This window comes from Osmia lignaria, chromosome 14 (assembly GCF_051020975.1).
Source record: "Osmia lignaria lignaria isolate PbOS001 chromosome 14, iyOsmLign1, whole genome shotgun sequence".
NCBI classification, from domain to species: Eukaryota; Metazoa; Arthropoda; class Insecta; order Hymenoptera; family Megachilidae; genus Osmia; species Osmia lignaria.
Window position 1 is genome coordinate 3,733,072 of NC_135045.1, and position 18,219 is coordinate 3,751,290.

The 18,219-nt window shown below is 33.3% G+C and overlaps 3 protein-coding genes and 1 long non-coding RNA gene across 19 annotated transcripts; 2 read left to right on the forward strand and 2 right to left on the reverse strand.

Moving 5' to 3' along the window:
* Positions 1–53: 53 nt before the first annotated feature.
* Positions 54–3,977, reverse strand: LOC117607266 (sodium/bile acid cotransporter 7-B). Of its 12 annotated transcripts, XM_076692031.1 has the most exons (8): positions 3,196–3,977; positions 2,790–2,888; positions 2,584–2,682; positions 2,304–2,461; positions 2,002–2,228; positions 1,799–1,942; positions 1,460–1,709; positions 55–1,269 (listed from the first exon to the last, which is right to left on the reverse strand). In XM_076692031.1, exons 4-8 carry the CDS (start codon positions 2,437–2,439, stop codon positions 1,025–1,027), a joined length of 1,002 nt encoding a protein of 333 aa, XP_076548146.1. In that variant the 5' UTR covers positions 2,440–2,461; positions 2,584–2,682; positions 2,790–2,888; positions 3,196–3,977; the 3' UTR covers positions 55–1,024. The 12 variants fall into 12 exon arrangements, with proteins under 12 accessions (XP_076548151.1, XP_076548150.1, XP_076548152.1 ...); XM_076692033.1 differs by lacking the exon at positions 2,790–2,888 and having other exon boundaries at positions 3,692–3,977; XM_076692032.1 differs by lacking the exon at positions 2,790–2,888.
* Positions 3,978–4,896: 919 nt separating this feature from the next.
* On the forward strand, positions 4,897–8,533 carry Mcm3 (minichromosome maintenance 3). The gene is made up of 11 exons (XM_034331320.2): positions 4,897–5,312; positions 5,371–5,483; positions 5,583–5,791; positions 5,872–6,002; positions 6,077–6,315; positions 6,386–6,628; positions 6,698–7,061; positions 7,143–7,447; positions 7,515–7,665; positions 7,740–8,164; positions 8,256–8,533. Exons 1-11 carry the CDS (start codon positions 5,241–5,243, stop codon positions 8,452–8,454), a joined length of 2,451 nt encoding a protein of 816 aa, XP_034187211.1. The 5' UTR covers positions 4,897–5,240; the 3' UTR covers positions 8,455–8,533.
* na (sodium leak channel non-selective protein na) lies at positions 6,575–18,145 on the reverse strand. Of its 5 annotated transcripts, XM_076692314.1 has the most exons (29): positions 17,842–18,138; positions 17,496–17,629; positions 17,229–17,414; positions 16,944–17,167; positions 16,588–16,862; positions 16,264–16,511; positions 15,789–16,178; positions 15,482–15,673; positions 15,266–15,403; positions 14,982–15,188; positions 14,715–14,911; positions 14,523–14,645; positions 14,281–14,454; positions 14,015–14,194; positions 13,651–13,903; positions 13,404–13,571; positions 13,081–13,289; positions 12,886–13,006; positions 12,691–12,824; positions 12,444–12,609; positions 11,968–12,162; positions 11,670–11,887; positions 11,329–11,552; positions 11,100–11,236; positions 10,884–11,020; positions 10,654–10,810; positions 10,469–10,588; positions 10,204–10,378; positions 6,575–10,127 (listed from the first exon to the last, which is right to left on the reverse strand). In XM_076692314.1, exons 2-29 carry the CDS (start codon positions 17,598–17,600, stop codon positions 9,949–9,951), a joined length of 5,232 nt encoding a protein of 1,743 aa, XP_076548429.1. In that variant the 5' UTR covers positions 17,601–17,629; positions 17,842–18,138; the 3' UTR covers positions 6,575–9,948. The 5 variants fall into 5 exon arrangements, 4 of the variants coding, with proteins under 4 accessions (XP_076548429.1, XP_076548427.1, XP_076548428.1 ...); XM_076692312.1 differs by having other exon boundaries at positions 16,944–17,146; positions 17,496–18,139; XM_076692313.1 differs by having other exon boundaries at positions 6,575–10,094; positions 17,496–18,139.
* On the forward strand, positions 11,399–12,849 carry LOC117607532 (uncharacterized). The gene is made up of 3 exons (XR_004582185.2): positions 11,399–11,532; positions 11,653–12,562; positions 12,737–12,849. It is a non-coding gene; the product is annotated as an uncharacterized LOC117607532 (long non-coding RNA).
* Positions 18,146–18,219: the final 74 nt, after the last annotated feature.

Here is an 18,219-nt window from a genome sequence, read left to right on the forward strand (position 1 = left end):
TATTTATAACTTGTAAGATACAAATACAATTTATTATATAATTATCACGTAACATATAGCGTATGACGCTTTGAGTAGTGTAATTGGTTTCTCCTCTTTTTTTTTTTACTTTCACTTAATGTACTATTTAAAATTGTTTCTGTAATGATGTACAGTGTAATGTATCATTGTCATGATTTCTTTCTGTCAAATGTCAATGAAACTAAGTTGATTAGAATTGAAAACTTTATTCGTGCATAATTTTACACTAGTTGTTTCAATATATACTGAAAAAATAATATATATATATATAATTGTTACATACAAATTCTTAATATTAATTTCCAAGGTAAGTATTAAATTCTGCAATAAACAAATTTCGTGTGCACTGTACGTGAAACTTAGAAAAAAGAAAATCACAGACTATGTTTTAATGCCTTTGGCATTTCGTTATACATAGAAATAAACTTATTTGATACATTTTGAAAATAATTCCAAGTAAAATCCTACCCAATATTTTATTAAGTATTTTATTTTTAAAAGTTCAATGATGCAGACAATTTAGTTTTAAATATTACGTTCTAAAAATGTAATTTACTTAAGAAATTTCTCTTATTTCAAATTCAAACACTAGTTACTAAGGCAACTTTTTTATATAGCTAATTTTTTTTACTTACATTCGGTATCAATTTATGAAATAAGAATAAAAAGATCGATTTATTTTGTCAAGAAAAACAATTTTTTACTCCATTCCTATAAACTATTCTTTCTAATATAGCTAATGTGGTATTTAAAATAATCTCTTCTTTCTTCAATAATATTAAGTAAATCGTTGTACAGTATTTCAGAATCAAAATTACTGTAAAAGTAGCATGTACTTTTTGTACTGTTTTAAGAGCAACGAACTGAGACATGTATCAAACAGCACATAAGAAAATGGAAAATAAATTACATTTAAAAAAATAAATAGTACATACATGCAATTTGTAACAAGGAATAAAATATAAATAACATCGTTTAAATTTTACATGTGAGACTTTTTACATTATGGAGACAACCAACTAGCCAATAAACTACCCAACAATAATTGTGCAACTGGTAGTATACATAATGGTAAATTCACTGCTGGGCCATGAGCTGAACCATGATAAGCACCACGTAAAATCCAACTGCCAAGACCGACTGATTTGTGAGTACTTGTAAAAAGTGTAGCTAGTACGATATCCCGAGGTAACCATTGAGAGCACAAAATCCAACATAAGCAGCTAACAAAGAGTTGTCCCACGCAAGCTTAAACATAAGAGATTCTAATGCCACAATGAGTTAATGAAAGCTATCATATTATGCATTTACTTCAAATCAGTGATACATTTAATGCATTAAGTTGAAATAAATACATGCAATTGTCACAATGATTATTAGTAACATTTATCTGCTCATAAGAATGTAATATTAGTACAGTTAGTAACAATAAACTTACCTATTAATACACACAGTAATACATCAGTGGCTTGTAAAGATGATGCATCCACTAAGACTGCATCACAAAACCAGTGATACGCTGTAGCTAATAACAATGCTTGAGAAAACCATGGGGATTTAACTTTGAAACAAAAATCATACTTTAAAATAACAATTTGAATTGTAATACCAATGATTAATGGTATAATTGTACTATACACGGTTTCTTTGATGTTTACACCAACCAGAGGAGGTGTAGATGCTCCTAACTGTAACAGAAATCATACATATTTTTATCAAATAAGTGATACATGAAACAACTTCTATAAAATAATCGATGTATGTATATGTAATTTACCACAAAATATAATAATATAGGAGATATAAATAATCCTCCGAAATGAGATACCAAAGTTATCACAATACTTGTTGACAAGTCTGCTTTTGCCAATCTACATAGAACAAAACTTGTATTGAATGGAGGTGGCATGCAGTAAAGTACCTAGAAAAAAGAAATGATTCATAGGTATTCTATAAATATCTTTATTTGTATTTATTTACCTCCATTCCTTTTAACAGCCATATATTAACATCGGCGTATACTAATAAATATACACCGATCTTCATTAAAAATGGCATTAGTATGTATATAAAGATCATTGTAAATATTAAAAGAGGGCCATTGTTTAATGTTGAATATAGTGATTTAGGATCACATAATAAACCTGCTTCCAGATATGTTAAAGGCACAGCAAAATATCGAATGATAACATTCCCATTGAGAATACCTAAAATATGCAATATAAAAATAACAATATATATATTGTTCTTAACTATAAATACAATAATTTTATAAGAAATACCATTTGTCTTGCCAAAGTGTGGTCTAATAGATGCAAGTATCATACAGAAAAGCATTGATAGAAAATATCCATATCGATATAAAAGTTTACTATGTCTTTTCATTTGATGATTTTCTTGTATATAATTTAAATTCATGTTTCCTTGATTTTATATGTTCCTGTAATGATTTCAGAAATATTTATTATGATCCTGTTACAATAATAATAGTTGCATAACAAAGCAGATGAAATGTGAATAGTACAATGAAAGAATGTTGATAATAATAAAAAGGATTCAAACCATTTTTGTGAAAATTAAATTAGATCTGGCTACTAGCAAGTTCAGTCAGTACAACATTTTTTTCTGGTTCTTCTTTGGGACAATTTCATGCACTGTCTCCTTTAAAATATTGTACATGTGCACTTTAAGATGAAATACTATACATACTGCAATCCTATTTGAACATGCTTAAAGAATTATGATTAAATAAAGCAAGCATATCTTACTCTGTATAATATTGTATTATGCCTATTAAATGTAGTATCTAATAGAATCATTCCCTTACAAACTAATCTACCTATGTTATTAAATTATCATCAGCATTTCTGTAGGAGTATATTGCTTATTAATGATAAAACAATATTAAATACAAATAAAATAATAGATGCATCTAAATTAAAGCATTGTTTGCAAAATTTGTAATGTAGAAAATACAATGATATTCTTTTAAATAACAGTCTTTCTGTGGTGTGTACAAAATAACTTATTTTTACCACCTATTATAAACAAATGAAGTCAACCTTTTTATTAATGTTTTACAAATCCCATACTATACAAAATGAGTATAAAAATAATAGTGCATGGTGCTAAATAAATTTGGTTTTATGCTTCAAAATATAATTACGTATTTACACGTGATTACGTTGACAGACAATATATTATCACGCTGTTTGAATTTAAAGATGTCGCACGAAAGAAAACAAATTATTTCCCATACAATAAAAATTCAAGATTAACATTCATTGCATTCATCAACATTTTCCTGAAATACTTTAAAAGTAATAGGTAATGTTATATAATTCCTAATCCTTGAAAGCCATTATGTATAATGTTCAACCATTACATAATAAATAATATATTGTTTTCTACTTCATCGTATCAAAAAGTCAGTACGAATATGACTGAAACCAGTGACTACAGATACACCCTCGATCGCGCATGCCGTCCCCGTAGGGAAAATGGCGATCAAAGTCAGCGGAGGGGAAGGTGCCACCGCCAACCAATAGTTCCTAGAATACGCCACCCCCGCGGATAAAGGGTGAGAAAACGCACCCCTTAATTACCCTCAGAGGGAAACAAATATATACATAGATAAATAGTTATCGAAAGTGGGGTTTTAGTCCCTTACATCCCTGTATCCTTTACATGCCTGTATCCCTTACATCACTGCATCCTTTACATCCACGCTTTCTTTATATCCTTGCATCCTTTACTCCTCTATCATCCTTACATCCCTGCGTCCCTCACGTCTCCGTATGCATAACATCCCACTATCCTTTACACCTTTCCATCCCTTACACTCTTCAATCCTTGATATCGCCCTATGTCTGTTCCTCTTACAACCCTGCTTCCCTTATAGCCCTGCAACCCACAAATCGCTTTATTTCCTACAATTTGAACTAAATTTTTCCCGAAAACAGTGCCATCTAGCGGCAAAAATGTGAACTAACTTTTCGACCTCGAATCAGCGCCGTCTGGTTTTGAAAAAAGGAACTAAAGCATGCAGTAATTTTGGCCCTCTGGCGGCAAAAATGTGAACTAAATTTTCGATGTCGAATCAGCGCCACCTGGTTTTGAAAAAAGGAACTAAAGCATGCGGGAATTTTGGCCATCTGGCGACAAAAATGCGAACTAAATTTTCGATGTCGAATCAGCGCCATCTGGTTTTGAAAAAAGGAACTAAAGCATGCAGTAATTTTGGCCCTCTGGCGGCAAAAATGTGAACTAAATTTTCGATGTCGAATCAGCGCCATCTGGTTTTGAAAAAAGGAACTAAAGCATGCGGGAATTTTTGCCCTCTGGCGACAAAAATGCGAACTAAATTTTCGATGTCGAATCAGCGCCATCTGGTTTTGAAAAAAGGAACTAAAGCATGCAGGAATTTTGGCCCTCTGGCGGCAAAAATGTGAACTAAATTTTCGATGTCGAATCAGCGCTCTCTGGCGGCGAAAAAAGGAACTAAATTTTTCACAATTTTTCGCGGTCTAATGCCGTAATATAAGAGGTATAGGAATGTAAGGGATGTAGGAATGTAAGGGATGCAGGAATGTAAGGGGTACAGGAATGTAAGGGAATTAGTGGCTGTAAGGGATGCAGGAATGTAAGGGGTACAGGAATGTAAGGGAATTAGTGGCTGTAAGGGATGCAGTAATGTAAGGGATATAGAAATGTAAGGGAATTAGTGGCTGTAAGGAATATAGGAATGTAAGGGAATAAGTGGCTGTAAATGTTTTTTTTTTTTTATTTTTAACGTGGGGAAATCTTGCATAAGACCCCCCACCGTCCACTGGGGGCGGACGGCGGGGGAGTGTCAGATTCTTACTGACTAAAACCCCACGGCGACCAACACTGGCGCTAAAGAAGGGCTCCGGGACTTAATTTGTATTACCCTGGAGCCCTCTACGTCTGGCACACAAGTGCCCATCTCGGGTGTCTAACATGTTGCCGACACCGGGGGTCGCACTCGTGCCTTCTATGAATTAGGTATAATGCCTACTGACTCGCGGTATCATAATCATACCCAGTCATGGGGACGCTTTCCCCTTCGCTGGCTTCGACGGCCATTTTCCCTAGAGGAACGTTGCTCGTTTATTTGTGTACTAACTTAGTTTTACAACTGCAAAAGATATTTATAGGAATTGTATTGTGTTAAGATATAAAGTTTAATCATAGTCAAAATGGATGGTTTTGATAGGGATCAAAGATTTGAAGATATTCAAAAAGAATATCTGGATTTTTTAGATGATATGGTAAGTTTGCATAAGTACACAGTTAATAATTGAATTACATTTTGTAATTGTACTGTAGGAGGACCAAGGAATTTATACTACTCTTGTAAAGAACATGATTGAAGAAAACAAACACAGATTATACGTAAATGTTAATGATTTGCGAAGAAAGAATCCTCTTCGTGCATCAAGGTGCACCTAACAAATATATTTCATTTATTTCACAAATATATTATATTAATATTCATCTTATAATATGTTTTACAATACTAATTTTAATTTTTCTTATAGCCTATTAAATAATTCTTTTGAAGAGCATCAAGCTTTTCAACTTGCTCTAAAACAATTTGTTGCAAGCATTGACACGGATTATGCTAAAGAAAATTTAGATTTATTTATAGGATTTGAAGGAAGTTTTGGAAGTAAACATGTTACACCAAGAACTCTTACATCACATTTCTTGGGTAACTTGGTATGTCTGGAAGGTATTGTTACAAAATGTGAGTTCTGTTTATTTTATTTTGTGTTTATATTTTATTATAGTATAGCTCTTTATAATATATATTATAACTTTCTACAGGTTCCTTAGTAAGGCCAAAGGTTGTAAGAAGTATTCATTATTGCAGTGCAACTAAAACTGTAACAGAAAGAGCTTACACTGATTTTACTTCATTTGAAGCATTTCCACAAGCAGCTGTGTATCCAACTACAGTAAATATTTGTAATATATTATTTTATTTCCGAGTGAATAGAATACTCGATATATTTTTAATATTTCAATGTAGGATGATGATGGCAACTTGTTAGAAACAGAATTTGGTCTTTCTACTTACAAAGATCATCAGACAATAACTATACAAGAAATGCCTGAAAAAGCACCAACTGGTCAGCTACCAAGAAGCATTGATGTTGTATGCGATAATGATTTGGTAGATCTTTGTAAACCTGGAGACAGAGTTCAGATCGTTGGAAGTTTTAGATGCCTCCCTGGTAAATATGGAGGATATACAACAGGGACTTTCAAGTATGGTAATTCAACAATAAAACTTTTAAATGTTATACCTGAAATTAAACATTCAAACCTATCTTTACAGAACAATTTTAATTGCTAATAATGTCATGCAGTTAAGCAAAGAAGCTAATCTAACTATTTCTCATAATGATGTAGCTATGTGTAAGAAACTCGCCAGAAGTAATGCGTGTAAAAATATTTTTGAATTACTTAGTAAATCGCTAGCCCCGTCTATACATGGGCATGATTATGTAAAAAAAGCAATTTTGTGTTTATTACTTGGAGGTGTGGAGAAACTGTTACCTAACGGTACAAGATTAAGAGGGTAAAGAGTTTTACATATAATGTATAAGAAAAAGAAACTTCAACAAAGTCTAATTTTCAATTTTCGCAGGGATGTTAACGTGTTACTTATAGGTGATCCATCTGTTGCAAAATCACAACTTTTACGTTATGTTCTGTGTACGGCGCCAAGAGCAATTCCAACTACCGGTAGAGGATCTTCGGGTGTTGGTTTAACAGCTGCTGTTACTGTGGATAATGAGACTGGAGAACGTAGACTTGAAGCTGGTGCTATGGTATTAGCAGATCGAGGAATTATTTGTATAGATGAGTTTGATAAAATGTCGGATATTGATAGAACAGCGATACACGAAGTAATGGAACAAGGAAAAGTAACTATTGCTAAAGCTGGAATACACGCTAGCTTAAACGCACGGTGTTCGGTATTGGCGGCTGCAAATCCAGTTTACGGAAGAGTAAGATTTATTTACTGAAAATAATTCCTTACTTTAAATAATAATGTTTATTTATTTTATACGATATGTTTGTTCTTGCAGTATGATCAGTATAAAACACCAATGGAAAATATTGGTCTACAAGATTCACTACTATCACGTTTTGATCTGTTGTTTGTGATGCTAGATACAGTGGATCCTGAACAGGATCAAATAATAAGTGATCATGTTGTGAGAATGCATAGATATAGAAATCCTGCAGAGCAAGATGGGGAGGCATTACCACTGGGTAGTAAAATAGATATATTAACTACGAAAAATCCGGATGAAATTCTTAATGAAAACACGGAAACTCAGGTTTATCAAAAATATGATCCTTTGCTGCATGGTCTGTCCCGTTCAAAAAGGTGTAGTTTCAATTATTATAATATATAATATAATATAACGTTTAATATAACAATAAATGTCTTTCAGTGATCAAATTTTAACTATAAACTTTATGAGAAAATATATTCACATAGCTCGTTGTATGAAACCAAAACTTACAGAAGAGGCTTGTGAAGTTATTGCCAGCGAGTACTCAAAGTTGCGATCAGAAGAATCACTAGATTCCGATTTAGCGAGGGTATACAATGTTTATTATTTATTTAGAAACACTCTGCTTATTATTCTACTAACTTTTCATTATTTGCTTATTAGACACAACCTGTAACAGCTCGTACTTTGGAAACATTGATTCGATTGTCTACTGCACACGCAAAAGCTCGTTTATCAAAAAATGTTACTGCTGATGATGCTTTTGCAGCGATAGAACTCGTTGAATTTGCTTACTTTAAGCGAGTTCTAGAAAAAGAAAAGAGAAAGCGAAGACGACACGATAGCGAAGATAGCCAGGCCGGGGAAGACGAGCATGAAAAACAGAAGAAACGTACAAGAAAAACAAATGCAGCATCAGATGACCCATATGATTTTGAAAATGAAGATGATAGTCATATCGATGAAGTTACACGAAAAGTAACTAGATCACAAATAAAAACGACTAGATCAAAATCCGATCAACAATCAACACCGGACTCTGATCAACCTGTTGTACCAGAAACACCCGCAACTATTACCGATGAAAGGTGAGCGATTAAATCACATTGAAATTTCATTGTCAGTGAAAAGGTTTTTCAATTCTAAAAACGTTTATATACATACGTCATTTGATTTCAGACTTAAAGTCTTTAGAACACTTCTGCATAAGTTATTCCAACAACAAAGGGCACAATTACTTCCGTTATCAAGAGTACGTGAATATATTAACGCTGAACAGTCCGAAGAGTTTACACCGGGAGAAATTACCGCTGCAATTAACAAAATGTCCGATGCTAATCAAATTATGGCTGCAGACGATAATATCTTTCTTATGTAAATTCTTTATTTACGTAAGTCATTTTATATTTTTTTACTATATAAATTTGCCATGAATTTTTGTACTGTATTAGATATTTTAATAAATAATAAACAATCTGTTTGAAATTGTACTGTTTCTTCTCCTGTTTCACTAAAGTAGTCTTCTAATAATTATGTCTATCAACATTTATTATCTTTTCATATTACAGTATAGCATATTGGCACATAAACTAGCAACAGTGATCAACATTCATTACAGTACTGTAAACAATATTTATATTTCTAAGGCTTTCTGTTTTATGTTTATATATATATATATAACATATATATATAAAACTAATTCATATCACATAGATATAAATAGTTGTGCTGTTTCGTTTAAATATATATCTCTAATATTTAGGCATTTTTTTTTTATATACAATTTCTTCTATTCACATTTTCATTTCATTCAATTATATCTATATCATTCAACTTCATACACTCGAAATGATATTGCAGTATGATATACTCTGTTTTATCCAAGCGATTTGTATTATTAAATCATTATTTGTGGAATGTATCAAATCATTCAGGTTTTATTATATCTATATGCATAACAAAAACGCTACATTTACAGTCATATGCAAAAGCTTTATAACTACCAGTATTAAATTTCCTACTTTCTTATCGTTATAATACAGGCCTTCAGGACGTAATGTTTCTATCGAAAATGAACAAATTCGTACTAATTTCTTTACATAAATATATCAAACTTCACATTGTACTCACAGTTTTCCTTGACAATATCAATTTGATTTAACATTTCATGTTGTATAAAACCTACTGTATCTAATTTTATAATTCTGTACAAATTTCACATTTCAACACCAATAACTAGCACAAAAAATATATATATATATATATATAACATACTTAATTAACAAATTATCTTTAATATATCAAAAATGCGCTGTTATCTACAAAACATTAATCTCTGTGGAACCTGAGTATTTGTAAGTTGAATTATGAGGGATGAAAATGAACAATCATCGAAAAGCTTGGTATCAAATGATACGTTAAAATAGTTCAAAAACTAAAACTATATATTACAATTCCCTCGTGCAGTAATAAAATAATATTTGTTATCATTCCAATATAATATACTGTTGCTAAATGTTCTACTCTAATACAAACTAACAATTAAAAAATTAATACAAATCATGTTTCTACATGTTTCTACTATACGTCCAGCTTACAAATTTTCACATATGAAACTACCTTGTGAAATTATACGGTAAGAACTAAAAAGGTACATTAAAACGTTTAATATTGAATACAGGTCTTTCTTCTTGGAATGTTATTTTGATAAATTCGATTGACCAATTTTTAATGTCTCCAGAAAAATAAAAATAAAATATGTACAAGAAACATGACGCGTGTTTGGATCATTTTCAATTTGATTGAAATATTTTTTTAAAATATTCAACACATATTTGAAATTAAAAATACCCATCGTAAGACACGAATTTATTTAAACCTCGTCTTCACTGGACTCGCTACTGTATGCCAATTGTTCTTTCCACCATTCCCGAACTTCTAACATAACACTAGAAGGTTTTGGTACAGTTGTCTTTGCATTAACAACTTCTCGCTGTTGTCTGGTTGGTTCTGTGCTTTCTGCGAGATTTGGTAAATTATTTTTCGCAGCCGCTTCAAATGGAAAGCTCACATTGAAGGAAAACACGATGTAAAAAGATAAGGATATCTAATCCAAGAATATACTTACGTGGTGGCCTATTGTTTCTTTTCTTAGGTGCTGTGTTCTTATCTTTCTCAGATCTAATGGAGGCAGGATCTGACAATGTTGGAGTCAAATACTTTCTTCCTGATCCACTACCTATACTATCTGATCTTGGAAGAACCCCTGGTTTTTTCACTTTGTGTCTAGCTGCTTCTGTATCCTATTTAACAACAAATATATTGGTAAGGTTTGATGAAAATCAGAATTTTTTACAAATTAACAAACTGTAATATTTAATATAATAATTTACCTTTATTTCAGTTTCTTCTTCTTTAGCTACTTCCTTCCCTTTTTCTTCTGGATGTTCTTGTTGAGGTACAGGTTGATCAGTGTTCGCACGCAAACGTGCCACAAGACTATTTTGCTGTTTCTGCAATAAATAAGGTATGAGTTAACATTACTAAACAAAGGATTATCCGTTGTTCCAGTACTTACTCCACTTGCTCGAATTTTTTTTAAACAACCCTCCAACCAATTTCTAATAGTTTGCTTTGCAACTTCTTCCTCGATGATGTATTCAAATTCTTCCCTTGCTAACAGTTCTTCAAGTTGCAAAGCTTTTCTTATATCAACTGAACGATACGATAACATACTGAAGAAAATATAATACATAAATCAAATAAATGTTTGAAGGAATAATGACTGCATACAAAATGAAAGCTTACTTGATGACATCGTGAAAAGTAACATCTTCACCATTGTTTAATTTTTCCAGTTCATAACACATATGCTTAAAAAGAAGCCGATCCTTTTGTGGATCAGTCTCTAATCTACCCTTCAATAGCCGTAAAATAAACTTCACCTAAAACAAACTAATACATCATTATTTCTAATCAATTTACAACAATTTAATAAGATTACAACAATTTTCTTCGATGTACCCGTTTCACTGGTATGAAACCCTTCTGATGATTATCAACAACATTCCAGGTGTTTTGAAAGTTCCTGATGTCAGCATAAGATAATAATGCATCTTCTTCGTTGGAGTAAAATAAGGAAAAGTTCTCCATAATAATAGCTGTCGTGAAAGATCAATTTTTATGTACAGTATTACTTCAAAGAAATGTGCTTCGTGGACATGTCTGCTGGAAATGATAGATTGATACTTACCCACCAGAAGATTTAAGACAATGTATGTAATAATGACGTAGAAAGTACAAAAATAAATTAAGGAAGCATGAAAATTGCCGCAATCTGTCTCCCAATAATTAGCAGCCGGAGTGCAATACGGCGGTTGTATCATGCAATCGTGCATTATCTTATTCCAGTCCTCTCCGGTGACAATACGGAATAGCATGGCAACACCAGTCACAGGTGATTCGAAATTGGCACGCCTAAATGATAATCGTCTGTCTTAGAATCATGTTGAAGTAATAAAAACAGCCTGCACCATTTAAATTGTTTACACTTAACATTAATCCCTTTTTGTTCAAGGAATTACTTAACATTACCTTCCTATACCTTCACCGTATTTGACTGTTCCAAAGATGATAGTGCCTGCTAGCGCATAAAAGAAAACAAGAAGAAACATGCCGAATATAATGAAGAAACTTTTACAAACGGATACTCCAACCGTTAACATTAACATTTTGAGAGTCGTATGTTTCCCGGTAATGGTGAAGAATCTAAGGATCACAACCATAAAGCCGATAACGTATGACAAATCGTTCTGTAAGAAAGCACTCCTGTCATTACATTTATAATTAATTGAAAACGGTCATTGGACGGTGTCTAACATAATCGACGTACCTTCATTGTACAATGAATGACGATCCAAATAACACCGACGACTGTCACGAGCAAATCATATCTGTTTCTTCTGGACTGCCAATAGCCACGTGGTGTAAAAGCAATGTTTTTCATAATTACCTCTACAAGGAAGATCAGTGTCAGAATCGTGGACACCGTAGCGAGTGCTTCCGTGTGTTCTTCCTCGATTCTCCACTTAAGGGGGGGAAGAAAAAATAAAAAAAAGTCATTAACGCAAATAAACATGTATGTACATATACGTGTATGGTTTACTTTTACCACGGTCTAATGGTAGCCGGCAAGGAACAAATGATTCAGAGTAACAGTCATTGAATCCTGTTCTTCAGCGAAGAGTGTATATGTTTGTATATGAAGAATTGATTAGTATTTTTGTAACAGTGTCGGTTGCTCGTGTAGTGTATTGTAAATAATTGTGATATAAAAAAAAGGAAAGAATGCAAAATTATTCAACTCACAGAAACGCATAGAAGACCACTGTTTATTAGTACCATGACAGCGATGAATCTTTTGAAATATATGTTCTGAGTGATGTCATAGATAAAGGCTCGAAATTTCTTTCCATCTGGTCTGGGCGGTAAGTGCAATGGTTGAGCAATTTTCAATCGTTTCTTTAAATCACACCTATTCAATCACACACGTATATTTCCTTATCTCTCAAATATGTTAAAATATACATTATATAATAATTAATTAATGTTTTACCATCGTCTTTGATCGACCGTGAGTAACGCGGTTCCTTTGTTTTCAGAGTAATTAGCGATAACAACACCAACGAACAATGTTAAACCAATCATACAGCCCAGGAAAATATAGATATGGATATAAATAGCATGGACCTAAAAATCATCAAACGATAATCATCATATGAATGATTTAAATTGTTATGAATGGACTTACGGGACCAAGAGCTTTGATAAGAACGTCTCTAACGTCGAGCCAACCTTTGAAAGAGAGTACCTCGAAAAGTGCCATCAGCGCGTCACCGATATTGTCGAAATTAAATCGTCTAGGATTAGCCCTAAAATATTTTATTCACTGCTTAAGAATGTTCTTCATATATCTATATACGTATCTTCTTGTTAATAAGCCTACCAGACTCGTGGCACTAGTATAGATGGATAACTTTCATTTTGGCCCGGTCGTAGTTTCATTTTCGTCACGAAAACTCTTCTCATGAACACTCCAACGCAATCTTCACGTTTCAATATAGTGGGATCATTGCAACGAGCTAATCTACCTCCGTAAAGTTGCACCCCATAACTTGCAAATATGAACATCAACAGAAACAACAGAGTAGACACCTAAAAAGCTTCTTATTCATTTTTTGTCTGAACTTTGCGTCAAATCTTATGAAACGAATGTTAAGATAAATAATCAAAGGGTAGATCGAATAACGTTTAATCAGGATTAGTTACCAATAAGATCTCTTTGAAGCCCCTACATAGCTCGTAAACGACCTTCCTCATGTGCGGTACAAGGGTGAAGATCCTTAACGGTCTAACGCATCGCAAGATCATTAGAAGTTGGGCCCCAGAATTCGGTGGCACGCTCTTCGGCATCCAACAGAGAAACACGAGACTGACCTGAATGTTCATTGAATTAGCCTTTACGTATTTTTTACACGTCGAAATGCAACTGGTGATTCTTTGATTGTCAACATACGACGTAGATAAAAACGTCCAAAACGGAAGCCACGTCTTTGATATAGGCCTTCGGCGTGAAAAACAATCCGTCCGCCAGAATCTTAAGAGCTAATTCGATACTCATAAAGATCACGAAACCGTATTCGGTGATCTGCAACGCCGGTACTTCCATCACGCGATATCGTGGTGTTTCGAACATCATGGAGATGCAAGACATCGTCGTCGCATAGATCATTACCCAATCGAGGTACGTGACCAAGCCAAGAAAATTGCTATAAAATCGCGTAATTATCGGCCGTTATTAATACTAATAGAAATTCCTTCAAACAGATGATCTAAGGCGAATTTAAAAGCAGCCACGCTTTAATGTAGAAAGGACTTACTGCAAACTTTTATATTGAACTTTCCTCTCTTTTCCAGTTAACGGATCTTTCACGTTTGTATCGTATCTCGCATAAACGAGCGACTGACAGATTTTGCGGAATTTACTCTCTCGCGGTACCGCGAACAATGGTGTATCAAAAAATGGATGATTTTCACGCAAATCCTCCTCGCGTTGATTTCTAAGTAAGGTGCAATGTGACAAGCGTTAAATTTTATACAGATGCAAAAGTGTTGAAACTAATTGTGAAAAATTATTCTTTCTTACCTTCTCATCTCAGCTTGCTGACGTTTAGCTTGCAATAATTTTATGTCCAAATCATGCGGTCTACTTCGAGATGAACTAACTCTATTTATACCTCCGATATCACCATTTTCCATTAGGTGTTCATAAGTTTGTTTCAACTTGATTGATCCGCTACGAACGCTTCTTCTAATGGATCTGTTAAAAAATATTTAAGGAATGTATCGGTTACAATATAAAACGCATTAAACTTGAAGAAATCTTACTTCTTTTGATCTATGCGTAATTGCTTGGCACTGCTAACAGTACCCTGAGGCTTCAAAAGACCCTTTCCTGGTACTGGTATCATAGCAGAATCACCTAGTAATAGCCTCTGATTGTTTGAATCACTGATAATCAAACAAATGATTATAAATATTTGAAATTATAATAACAGAAGTTATCAATTTTTTACTTACTTTATGATATAAATAACAGCTGCTTTTTTCAGATTGGTAACAACATTTCTTACTTTTGGTGGATTATTTAAAATCTTTACTGGACGTTGTTTTCTGTATATCATTTTCGAATCGAAAGTTTCATTTATTTTCTTCACCCCCTCGTTTTCTTCATTTTCCATCTCAAATACAAACTGCCTCATGAAGCTTTCGCGTACCTAATTAGATACGTATAAAAATGTGAGTACTTCCACTATGTTATTTATGTGATAAAAGAATAATACTTACTTTTGGAAGATTGAAGTCTGATGGCACTTTGTGCAAGCATGTCATTTGAGGACTGTCGGGGAATTTTTCAAAAATTCGTAACCTAAATGGTAGAGTTTCTTTTATCTCGGCACTTTGTTCACGAAATTTTAATTGTTTCAATTTCTTAATATCTTCATCCAATTCAAGATTGTCCAAAATAACGGCAACGAACAAACTAAGCACAATCTTAAAAAATAAACAGTTATTAACCGCATCATCATTAACAAGAATGTTTATTTAAAAATATGCATATGTGTCTTTACCAGTGTGACGAAAAGATGATATAAAATAAAGTACATGGCAACGAAAGGTGCCATTGTCTCGTGTGTCCTTAGCATTGTTTCGTCCATAACATCAACCCAAGCTTCTTGTGTTAGAATTTGAAACATAGACATGAATGCCTGGAAACATTTTGTATTGATTGTTTAAGTAAAAAACATTGAGCAAACTAATTCCATGAAATTGTATATATATTTTACCTCTGGAAATGTTTCAAATTTCGTGAAGTCACAAAGAAAACAGAAAAGTTGCATAGAAATACTGGATGATATAACCAGCAGGCACATGGTAAAAATTATAAGACTTCCTAATTTTTTTCCAGGTCCAAATATTTTATATACAAAGTCTTCTAACATTGGGGATGCTTTAATCAGCCTGACTACCCTAAGAACCTAATTGGAAAACAACATGGTGTTAATTTAAAACCGTACATGTACCCCGTCTATCGTTTCTTCTAATTGTTCAATTTGTTTTATTTTAGAGCTGAATGAAAACTAATATAGAAACCTGAAAATATGTGAATCCAGAAAGATAGAAGAACGGAATGATGTGAATGGTTGTACCAATTGCTAGTAACAGCTCGAATTTGTGAATCGAATGCTTGTAATAACTGCGGAATCCTAGGCACCAGATTTTGAACAACGTTTCCAGATCCAAGAATATCGTGAACGCAATCTCGGCATAGTAATAGTTGTCGTAATAAGTGTGCCGTGGTTTTTCATCATGCTTGAAACTCATGGTCGCCGTAGTGATACCGTTCGCCAAAATTGCACACATCACCACCATACGAAATTGAGGAGATCTAAGTATGGCGTGGCATATAGGAGAAGCCAATCCTCCGTGTTTATTTTCATCCAACGTTACCAATTTCCAGCCATTATCGTCACCAGTTAAAATCTAACAATATTAATTAATCAATTAATTGTTTACTCAATCTAAAGAAAACTGAGTGAAATATATTGATCTATGATTTATTACTGACTTGTGATGCTGTATTATTACTGATATGTCCTCTGACTCCCCACATCTGTTGAAATTGTACCCGTATCTCGTTGAATGTTTCTGTGATGACAGCAATAAAGACATTTTTCACAAGCCATGCTAGAAAAAATATCATTGTACTGAAATAGAGAACAGCACGCCAAGCAGGTAGACTGTCTATTGCACGGTACATAATGAAAACCCATCCTTCTTGAGATGCGGCTTGATAAACAGTGAAAATGCTGGTAACTGAAAGGTATAATTACTTTTGTAATATATACTTTCTACAGCAAATGTGTTGAATCAAAAATGTGTATATTATTACCAAATTCGTCGAAACCGTTGAAACCTATAATGTACTTGGACAACTCAAGTTTCATACAAGTCATCCCATCTGGACATTGGTATCCTGATTCAGGATCAGTGGAACAGAAAGTATCGGGAATGGCTAAACTGTTAATCGTTATATGTTTCGGATCTGTTGTGTTCAGAACGCAATGATTTTTTAATTCACCAAAGAACTGAACACCTAAAAGACCATACAAGGACATGAAGAAAAGGAAGAAAAGAGTCACGTTGTATATCTGCTGGCTCGAACGTCTGAAAAAGATAAATAATACAATTAGTATTGAAATTAGATGAGATTTGATTTTATAGATTCTCTATGTACGAGTTTGTTACTTGAAAATTTGATTGATCCTAGCTTTCGGCATAGAGAACTTAAGGAAGACTCGTAGGAAGCGTATCATGATCAAGGGACGTGGTGCTCGTAGTATCGATACATAACTGAATTTCAAAACGAAACCTAACATCTCAAACATTTGTAAAATTACGGATAACCAAAGGAAGACAACCATACTCCCGTCGAATTGGCACCAGTGATCCTTTAAGTAAGATTTATCCCTCTACAATAAAGTGTCACTTAGTCAGTATCAATGTTTCATGTTTTTGGCTTTTATTGCTTACCTTCAGTATACCTCGTATATGCATTTTGGCAATCATTTCAGCAGTAAATAAGAATGTAATAATTAAATCACAAACAAAGGTAACGTACTGAAGGGGTGGAACTTTTTCAAAAGTCTTTGGAGTGTTTAAGCAAACTGAAGCTAAAGACATTAGAGCACAGGACCTCATCAATCTTCTAACCCATAGCTGTAATTATCAGATAATTGTGATATAAGTTAGTACACCATGTATGATTAGAGAAAATGATATAGCATTTTTATGAATTACCTTATTCACCCATTCTATGTCAGCGCTCTCATTGAGGGACTCCTCTGGCCCGTAATCGGCCAAGACGGGTTCCCCTTTGAGGCTCTGCTTGCGCCCCAACATCATAATAGGAATTATGTTCGCAATGGTGAGGCCTGTAATTGTAAATATTAATTTTAATTTCAATATTGTCATGTATAACAACGAACTGATTATATAATAAAAAGATTAAATAAACGTGTAGAGAACGTGAAGCATGTAAACATTTCCTTCTTATGATAAAAATGAAGATATGTATCAATTCTGTAATCTGCAGCATCAAACTGTTCTAATTATTGTGTCTATAAATGTAATACAATTGACCTACCTTTTTTTTAACAGTTTGGACGACGACGAAATCTGCCTTTACGGCAATTCATATAGACTACATTTCAGTATAAAGCAACGATAAATCTTAACGTGTAATAAACATTTTATTAGTAACAACAAGCTAGCGACATAGTGGCGAACATTTTTTGGTTGAGTTTCGAGCTTTTAACCGATAGTGAAAGCTTAACGAGCATGAGCAGTAGCGTTATCGTCGACTAGCAAATCAATATTTTAAATCTTGAATGAAACGCGCGCTCCTCGATACGATTTGATTTAATGTAACCAGTTTATTCATTTTGCTAATATACTATTCGTTTAAATAAAATACACATACTATTTTTATTTTGAGATGACTTTATATAATACGTACGTTTAT